The sequence below is a fragment of the Cicer arietinum genome, chromosome 3 (assembly GCF_000331145.2).
Source record: "Cicer arietinum cultivar CDC Frontier isolate Library 1 chromosome 3, Cicar.CDCFrontier_v2.0, whole genome shotgun sequence".
Lineage (NCBI taxonomy): Eukaryota > Viridiplantae > Streptophyta > Magnoliopsida > Fabales > Fabaceae > Cicer > Cicer arietinum.
Window position 1 is genome coordinate 73653371 of NC_021162.2, and position 10930 is coordinate 73664300.

Genomic DNA, 10930 nt, shown 5'->3' on the forward strand with positions numbered 1-10930 from the left:
AGAAATGTATTGATTGAAAATTGAAAATACAACATATAATTCAAGTTAAAGTGTTTTCTTCTTCCAAGATTATGTAATTGTAAATAACTTAATCATTTATTGACATAGATAATAGTATTTTTTTTTTCTGAAATAATGTGAGTGGGAGGTATAAAATGATAATGTGTTTTATTTTTTCTTTCTAAAAGAGCGAACCTTTATTTATAGATGCAAGAGAACAATATTTTTGCGGAAAAACACTTGTATTTAAATGTGTTTGAAGAATTGAACTTCGTTATGGTTAGTTCATATTGAGCCTCATTTCAATCTATAACAGTTTATCATTTAGATAATAGTATTCACTTATGAGGATTTTATTACAAAATTTGAAAAGAAAATAGTATCATAAAAACTTAATATGAACAAACAAATCCCCCACCCCCTTACCAAGTCTTTTTGTTCAATAGTTCAAAGGTCAACAGTGAAACACTTTGGAATTGACTATATGCTTAATTACAAGTTTGATTTTCAGTGTTAAACAATGTTTGGTCAGCTGCAGCTAAACATCGCATTAGTGACTAGTCACTATTTGAAAGTTTTTTTGGATGCATTAAAAGTTTTGAACTACACTATTTAAGATAAAAAAAAGTCTCTTACCCTTAATAAATTAATCACTAACTTTTGCTTATAAAAAAAATTAACCATTTTTTAAAAAAACCGACAACAAAGGATTCGGTTCCTGATAATGAACGATGAGTATAAAATAAAACAAGATATTAAGAATATACTATTAGTATAAAAAAACTGGGATTTTTGTCTCATTGTAATTGACTCGAATCCAGGAGTCACCATTTGCAAAGAAATATAATATATATACCATATTTTCATGAGTTAGCTAGTTGGGGTATGTGTGGTGTGAGGATGGAATTTGAACACACATATTGAGCAAAAAGGCACACAAAATGTTTTTATTAATAATTTTGACTTGCTCGTGTCATGTCATGTCATCTCCATGTGCAGCTAGCGTTCTCATTTTAACTTTATTATTAAGTTTTTTAAGTATGCATTTATTGCCAAATTAGATGAGCTGATGATTATTCATATGTTGGAAACAAATATAAAGAAAGAAGAATCCAACGGGAATTTTCTTACACAATCACTAGTTTGGTTTATAATGCCAATCTTCTATTAATATATCTTATGTCTTCCCTCAGATTAAGGGAAGAGAGGATCGTATAGATTTCCTTCATTTATTTATTTATTAATTAATTCAATCATGAATAGATAACTTCACCACTAAAGGTCAGGTGGGGTAATTAAGAAATAATATTGTCTAAATTGTCAAATATAAAAGAGTCACCAATTTAAGCGATTACCAATTAATGCCACGTATTAATTAATTAATTAATTTTAGGTTGTGACTCGCCAATAATAGAGGGGCTGTTGTTGATAACACAAACTTAGTTGTCCATCGTGATTCTATATCTTAAATTGATTAGGTGTGGACTACTGAATGGATGAACTTATTTCATTGATCGAGCTTTTGTTAACAAAGTAGGTATACATCACACAATATCAACATGTCCTATCTGAAATTAAATATAACTAAAAATATAATGAAATGAAATATAAGTAATAATAATAATTGAAATATTGATGTAAGATGTTAATAATTTTTAATTATTTTTTTGTTTATTTTTTATTCCAAATAAAAATAAGCATCTAAAATATATTTTTTGTACAAAAGAAAAAAGACATGTTAAAATTGAGGATTTAAAAACAAAAACTTATTTTATCTATGCAAATTTAGTTCATATACTCTTTAATTATCATGAATATTTGGTATATAAAATTTTACACTGTAAAAAGTATAATAAAAACGACATCTAGATGACTTGTTATATAATACAATAAATATATTAATTATTCAAAATTTCAACACAATAATAAATAAATAAAATTTTATAAAAGCAATAAAAGAGATTTTAACTTTATATTTTTAAAAGTGATTTTTATGAAAAATCTACTCAAGAATAGTAAAAACTATTTAAAACTCATTTGTTACATATTAAAAATATTTTCAACATTCAATAATTCATATATAAATTAACTTTTTTTTATTTTAACATAATAAAAATTACATTTTTTAAAATAAAATAGTTTTTGTCAAAACAATTTATCATTATAAGCTTTTCTATTTATTTTATTTTTAAAAAAAAAGGTTGAAGCTAGAGGTGAGCAATAGTTTAGACAAAATCAAAACCAAATCAAATTGTGCTTTTTGAATTGAACAATTTTTTGAATGAATCCAAATTTTTATTTGTAACAAAAAAGTTAAAATATTTAAAATAATTATTACTTTGTAATGAAATATAAGTAGAAATAACAATTAAAAACTATTATTTTTGTTTATATTTCATTATAGATAGAGTATTTTATAAATAAATAAAAAACTTAAAATAATTTTTCATTTGAATTTTTTGAAATAATCTTTTACTTTAAAAATCATTTTTAAAAAAATAAACCAACCGAGCAAAACTTCAATTAAAGTCTAATAATTTTGAGTCACATCCTCACCAAAATTGGTATAACAAATGAGGTAGGGGGGTGTAGGTTGTTGGAACTTATGAGTCGCATAGTGTAACACCCTTCCCACGTGTGCAATCGCGATGGTCGCGCGTGGAGGAGCTTTTATAGCAAATGCTGAAGCCGTCACTATACCATAAAGGCCGGCCACCGCGTATAGTGACCTATTTTGGATGTGACCATGGAGATAGTCTCCCTCATGTGTAGTTTTATTTTTTGAGCTTCCAAATTTAATTTCATATATTTGACTTTGAATATTTAGTTTTTATTAAAGTTTTATTGATTATAATTTAATTTAATATTTTGATGGTTCTTATGTATAGTTGGTTGTTAATTGATTTAGTATTTGAATACATTTTTAAGATCAATCTTATATATATTTGGCGTTCATGTTAATTTTAATGTCTTAAAATGATTTATAAAATAGTTAGAGACTAATATCAAAATTTATAAATATGATATATACAATAGTTAAAAACGAAGTCAGGGATTAAGGGTAGATAAATCAAATTTGAAAGTATAATTTAATACATAAAAATAAATTTTCAAATACACAACATATACAATAAATTTAAAAATTTATAAAAAGTATTAAGATTTTTTCTTTAAACTCTGTTGATTGTAATTTCATATAATTAAAATCATCAACTATCGTATTTAAGATAAATTTTTTAGCAATCTCATCTTATAATAAATATTTGTTTTATATTTTACTTAGTATGTTTAAAACACAATATATTGAGTGAAAAAAATAATACAGATAAAAAATTATATCGTATATTAATATTAAAAATATTTATAAAAGTTTGGGAACCATGATATTAGTTGGTTTCTCCTCTAAGTCTATCCTAGATGATAATAGCTTTTAATCTAACATTAATTTTTTTTAAATTGTTTGAATATAATTGTGTGGTTAATATTTAACTATCTAATTTCTCAGTATAAAATTATTGGTTTAATTACAGTTTTAATCCTATATTTTTACTGATTTACGAAAATAATCTTTTTATTTTAAAAGTCGAGAGTTTTAGTTATTCTTTCTAATTTTTTAACTAAAAAATAATGACGTATGATGATTTAAATAATATGACATACGATATGATGACGTAGAATGATTAACATCTATGAAATTATAATAAAACGTCATAAAAACTTAATTTTTCAACGTATAATTTTTTTATATTTTTTATTTAATTAGTGACATAAAATTATATATCACATTATTTAAAATATATAAAATTATTATTTTTAATTCAAATATTAAAAAAAAAGACTAAAATTACCCACTTTTATAATAGAATGATGAATTCTATTAATTAATAATAATAAAGAGATCATTTTTATTTGGTGTATATATATATACACTACACATGACATGAGGAGGGGACCCATGCAGTTATAGAAATTGAAACAGGGGACCAAAGAGTGTGGCTAGTTTTGCGGGCATAGATTGTAGGTGAGGTACCCACACGGTATTGAGCTAGCTAGTACCTATTGGTTGCATGTATTGCAGATAACTCCAACAGTATACTATTTTTTATGATATAATATTGAACGGTCTCTTGATAAACCAAACAAAACAAAATATGGTACTCAAAAGTGGGGAGGTGTCTAACTCTAAAGTAGTATCACCACTCACTATTCAAAAACAATTTTTACATTGTTATTAAAAAAATATTTTTTTTCTCTTTGAATAGTATAATATAATATTTTAATCAAACTACACGTTAGAGAATTTGGAGTTTAAATTTTAAATTTTTAGAAAATAAAAATTAACCGGCTTTAAAACCTTTGTCTAGTGTTGATAATATTAAATATTGTTAGAGATGTATTATAATTGATTTAAGATAGTTAGAAATCAATTATATATGATTAAATGGAAGTTGATTATATTAGTTATCTGCTATTTATATAACATTGTGATGTCAGTAAATTTTTTCAATTACTGAATAAATTTTTGTTTATATTATTTTTAGTTCCTTTATAAATTTTTTATAAATAACACACTTTCAAATATTTTTCGTTAGCAATTTTGATTTATACTTTTAAATCAATTCATATGTAGTGTAAATACACTTTTAAATACTTTTGAATAGTATGTTGTATGCATATTTACAATAATGTCTCTTTCAAAATAATTATAATTTTTTAATAAATTAAATATAATATTTTAAATCTTTGAGGCTTAAAAATTTATATTTAATTTATTTTTTATTAAAAAAATTCTAAATTTTTATATAAAAGATTCCTATAATTAATATTGTAAATATGCATATAATTTGCAATTAAAAAATTTGAATGATACTCGTGAGTTTATTTAAAAACAGAAATTGAAATTATTAACAAAATAATTTGAGAAATTATAATTAATTTTTTAGAAAAACTAAATAAAATATAATATATTTATATTAAAAAATATTTAACTATTTTTTCAAATGACTTGACGATTAAAATTAATAAATTAATATTGTGATTATGTGAATCTCATCAACCATAAAACCAAACATGTAAGAAACCACAAAAACAAACTGAAGAATCCGGTTGAGATGGATTTTTAAAAACATTGATACTTCTGCTATTTCAAGTGTTAGATTATGATTTTTATGTTAAAAAATATAATGATTAAAAGAGAAAGAGAAATAATTTTATCAAATTATTTATTTATATGTTTCATTTCTTATAAAATTTGAAATTTAAATTTTCGTTCCCACCTTTGACGGTGTACGAGTTTTCCTATATGTTCCTACACTAATTGATTTATATAAAACTATAAATTTAAAAGTAATATTTATTATAATTAATATAATAAAATAAAATAAATATTCAAATCATTTTATATAAATATAAGATTATAATCTAAAACAAATCTAAATCTGGATTTATATTTGCACCCACACTCACATCTATATCCAATTAAAAAGAGTTTTCTAAGTTAAATCATAACATATATGTGTGAGTACATGTGAGTACGCGTTGTATTGTGACTCTAAACCCAAAGCGTAAAAAGGAACGCTGATTGATGAGTTGCCAGAAAAGGCCAAACAAAAGTAATTAAAACATGGTAGCCCTGTAGGCTGTAGCAAGAAGCAAAGTGCTTATACGGAGCTTAGTAGCATGAATTTCGTGGCTCACTTAAAACCACACGTGCATCAATCTTCCTTTTCCCTTTAATTTCCGTCACACAGAGATAAAATTTGTGGAAATGAAATAGTTCCGTATGTTGTAACTTTTCTGTTTGTTGTTTTTCCTTTTTGTGTTTGAGTGTGTATGTGCTTTTCCTTGCCGTTTTAGGCGTTAATTATCTCACTCGTTTAGTGTTTAAGCCTTGCTTTGCTTGTGCGCGTGGAAATTTTAAAAGATTAATCGCAATAAAATAGACACATCCACCGACTCTAGATATGTTATGCTTTTTTATGTCATGAAAAAAAAAAAAGATATGTAATGTTTGTTGAGTCAAAGTAAAAAAAAAAAGATACGTTATGCTTGCAGACAGATTATGTTTTATCACTTTTGTGGTTCTAAAAAAAAGTGTGCTCCATTGCGAATAGATTTTCTTTTTCCATCCGAGAAGAGGCAGCATGCTCATGATGCGAATATGTGTTACCATATATTTATTTAAATAAATTATTAATTATTAATTTAATAAATAAAAAACTAAATTATATTAACAAATTAAATAAATATGTTAAATATAAAAAATACATTAAGTTGTTGTCATTCAGTAGATGTATCAAAAAAAATAACATACTATAACATTTTAATAATTTCCTACTATTTTGCAGTTTATTATAAATAAATTAGCTTCAATTCAATTTTATTAAAAATTGCCTCTTATTTTTCTTCCTAATTTACATCCTAATAAATAAAATAAAAAATAATGGAGTTGCATCGTAATAAATCAAAAATCTTTTTTTTCCATAGAACTATTTATGAATTACATATATAAAATTCAATACATTAAAACATTTGTATTTTATCTGTTTACTTTATTTATAATTTTTATATCAAATATTTTATTTTTGTTACATATTATATTTATTTCAGATACCCTTAAATGACAAATTGAAATGTTGTGTCATGTTAATAAATTAGCAACTCCAATCAAACACGATATTTTATTTGGCATATTTACTCGATTGTATTAACTTTTATATATTTTTTTATTTATTTTTTTTTATTTGATTTCATTAATATTTTTTTTATTAAATTAACAATTAATTATATATATATATATATATATTCGTATATAAATTTCAATATAAAATATAATGGATATTTTTTTTTATTGAAAATGAGATATAAGAGAAATATTCTTCCATTTATGGTTTTAAAAAAATCATTTTTTTTTTATTAAAAAAAGTTAAGAAGAATTGAATTTTGATAGCTTATTAGGATCAAGACAAGTCTTCTTAAGACTCCAATTATACAAAAAATCTACTTACAAATTATCCACAAAAAATATCTTCACATCAATAACAGGAGATAAATCCACGATTTATGAGTCAAATGCTTACCAACTAAACCAACTTACATTAGTTTAAAAAAATATTATTATTAATAATATTACTCATTTTTTTTAAATAAAAAAAAAATTAAATACATTTTTTGCCACTATAAATATAACATTTTACGTTTTTAGTCATTCAAAATTTTTTTATCAAACAAATTAAGGTTTCTCAAATGTTTTGCGTTTACCACTCTTCGACAAAAATTTAGAATTTTTTATTGAGTAGTGAATTAAATATGAATTTTTAATTTTTGTTTGTGCTTAAAAATTAATATTTAATTAATCTTTTGTTAAAAAAATTAAATTTTTGTAGGTACGATTTTTATAATATTTTAAAAATGCTTTAAAAAAATCATTTAAATATTTAAATGATACACATGAGTTTACTTAAAACAATGACCAAAATTAGAAAATAAAATATTTGAGGGAGTAATGTTTGATGAAATCTTTTAAAGGAATTAAAAAGGAAAAATAGTAGATTTACAAGGATAAAATTGTTTAATAAACAAAATATTTCAATTGAATTTTTTTATATCTCTGTTTTTAAAAAATTGCATGAAACAAATACTTCAAATTCTATTTTAGAGACCTAATCAACCTCAACCACATATATTATTTATTTTATAATTGATTTGAGATATTGTATTAATATATTATTTATTAGTTTTTTATGTTTTAATAATTATTATTATATTCTAGTTAAGTTAATATATTTTTCTTTTATTTTGCTATTTCATACCTTCCAAACCGAATTGGTATTATTTTAAAGTAATATTAGTTTTTAATATGTCATATATAATATTATTAATTAGTAGTACTCTTTTTAAAAAAATAATTGATCTATTTATAAAATAATTACTCAAAAATAGTTATCTCGTTCAATTGTACCTTTTAATTAATACATTTTTTTATTATTTTTAATACAATATCTTTTATTATATATTTATGATATTAATAATACATCAATACTAATAAAAATTATATTTTTTTAATGTGTTCAATAATTCAATTATTTTAAAATAAATGAAATACGATGAATTTTATTAATTCAATCGTTAAATAAAAAAATTGTTGAATAGATCAACTACTACTGCACAGAATCTCATAAAAATTTAAAATTATATTATATTTCATTAAATCATTTTAATTTAATTTATAATAAATTTTTAAATTATTTTAATTTTTTACAAATGTTAGATTTCATAACTACAAATTTTTAATTTATATAAAATTTTGTGTATTTAGTTATTAATAAATTATATCAATAATTAATAATTTAATTAATAATTTAATTAATAAAAATAATTATTTATATTAAATTATTTATGAAGTAACTCATTGTAGTTATTATTGAAATCAATGAAACTCACACGTCTCATTAAAAAGAAAACCATACACTACGATCTAAGTTGGTCTAAGTTGATATAAATTAGATTGATTCAAATTAATTTTATTTAACAAACTAGGAGTAATACATACTAATTGCATGTTTGGTTTTTTATCTTTTAGTCCTCTTAAAAAATTAATTATACAAATTAAATTTTACTTTAAATTTACGTATGGTCTAAATATTTTTGAATCGTTTATGTTTAGAAGTACAAAAAAAAAAACTACTATTTTGCCACAAATTATAATATACATTAACCGCAAAATTAATATTATACTATAATAAATATATATTTTAATAAATATATAGTTAAATACATATTTAACTATATAAGTCAAACAAATTCATTTTTAAAAATATTAATGTTTGTAGAAAAAATATCCAAATATAAATTATATTAAAGAAAACTAAATTTTAACCAAAAAAAAGTGTATCTACAAAATAAAATTTCCTGATAATTACATCTGTAAACATCATTCTAAATACATAATAAATCAAACGGCATGTAATTTTAATTTGGTTTATTAGACGACTTTTTACTTTAAAGCGGATCCAAATCGGAGATGACAAAGCAACCCGATCCGTTCTTTCCAATAAATATTCCAAATCAAAAGTGGAAACTTCAATAAATCTTTTGCTTCTAGAAGGATGAGTTAAGGGTGTAATGTCATTTATTAGTATTATTTGTGAACCCTCGCTTTGGTATAAATTCGTGGTTAAACCCTATACTTATAGGTGGTGGTAATATTCTTTTAGTGTACGTTTGGTTTTCAAGAAGGAAACATTGCTTATGGATAGAAAATATTACCTCGTTGGATTGTATGATATTTTGGTTACATAAATTATTTGATATTTTAGGACTATAATAACCGCCACATCTGTGAAATGAAAGTGTCATTTGTTTATTTTCAATATAATTTTAATAGTTTTTTTTCTTTCAATTTTTTGATTAATGTATTATGTACAACACTCTCAAATAATATATTAATTTTATATTTCTAATAATAAAAATATATCAATAAATAATAAAAGTAATTAATTAATAAAATTATTATTATATTTATTTTAAATTTATATAAAATAAACAAATACCACATTTATTGTAGAGAAAGTAATCTATGAGATTAATCTAATTGGTAAGATATTTATTTATATCTCATGAAATTAGGTGAGAGTTAGAAACTCATTAGTGTAGTGTGTAATCAGTAAATGACTTTATCAATATTATTTGATGATATTTAAAAATAAAAAAAATTGAGTCATTTATAAAAAAAGGTTGATTCTAAACTAGTTAATTATTTCAATTTTTAATACAATTCTTTTTATTTGTATCTTTTGATTAATAATACTTGCATAATTTATAATATAATATATTTTATTATATATTTTTGACATTGATAATACATAAATACTTAATAAAGGTGATTTGATAAATATAATATTCTCTTTATTTTATTTATATATATTTTTAGTATGTGTTAAATAATAAAATATTCAATTATTTTGGAACAGGCGAAGTACTGTATATATATGTAATAAATTTATTAGACTCGACTTATTTAAACTTAATTTTATAAAAAAATAATAATTAAAAAGCAATAAATAAACATTCTTGAACCTTTGCATGCCTTAAATTTTATATGTTTTGAGAACTGCTTTCCAATAACTGAATTAATATGAATTATATTATTTGTAAAAAAAAAAACTTTTGGACGTCTTTATTTACATTATATAGCTATCCATCCTCTCATAAACACACAATTTTATTATTATGTAATGAATGTGCGTATACATGTGTTACAGAAGAATTATATAAATATTTGATTGATAAAGTTAGCAAAAATGAATTAAAAGAAAAAATGATTTGAAATTTGACTATCTGACGGTGATGAGAGAAAGGCGTGGAGGCATGGATAGCAACAAGAGTTGATGTATGAAATGAAACGGCGTCAACGTTTGTGAATAAAGCAGAGGCGTAACCCCATTCACACACGAAGAATGGGTCAAACGCTACGTATGAATGCGTCATCAATCAATACAGAACATTGAATTTGATTCTAAACATTTTCCGTACAAATTATTACCTACACTTGCCGGTCAACTCATGTTCATTAACATTACTACTACTTGTTCTACAAGTTTTCACTAATTCACTGTTCCCACCCCCTATTCCTTATTCCACACACCTTTCACTTTCTCCTTCTTTATTTCTTCTTCTATAAACCCAAAACCTCTCTCTCTCTCTCTCTCTCTCTCTCTCTCTCTCTCTCTTCACCTATAAACCAAATCAACCAACCCTATCTTATCTATCTAATTAGTAACATTAGTGAGGTACGTAGATGGAAAAAGGGCGTGCGAATATGAATGATTATGCTATTGGATCATCTTATGATGAGTATTCATTTCCAAGCGTGTTTGATTTATCTGAAGAAAAGAGCTCTGTAGGGTTCCTGGAGTTATTGGGATTGCAG

At 22.7% G+C, this 10930-nt stretch overlaps 1 protein-coding gene across 1 annotated transcript in view; it reads left to right on the plus strand.

Annotated features, from left to right (window-relative positions):
- Positions 1-10668: 10668 nt before the first annotated feature.
- LOC101495104 (WRKY transcription factor 71) overlaps positions 10669-10930 on the plus strand; it is a 2120-nt gene continuing 1858 nt past the window's right edge. Inside the window, exon 1 of the mRNA XM_027332323.2 lies at positions 10669-10930. This exon is cut by the window's right edge and continues 188 nt beyond it. Within this exon, the coding sequence (XP_027188124.1) occupies positions 10799-10930 (132 nt within the window). The 5' untranslated portion in view covers positions 10669-10798.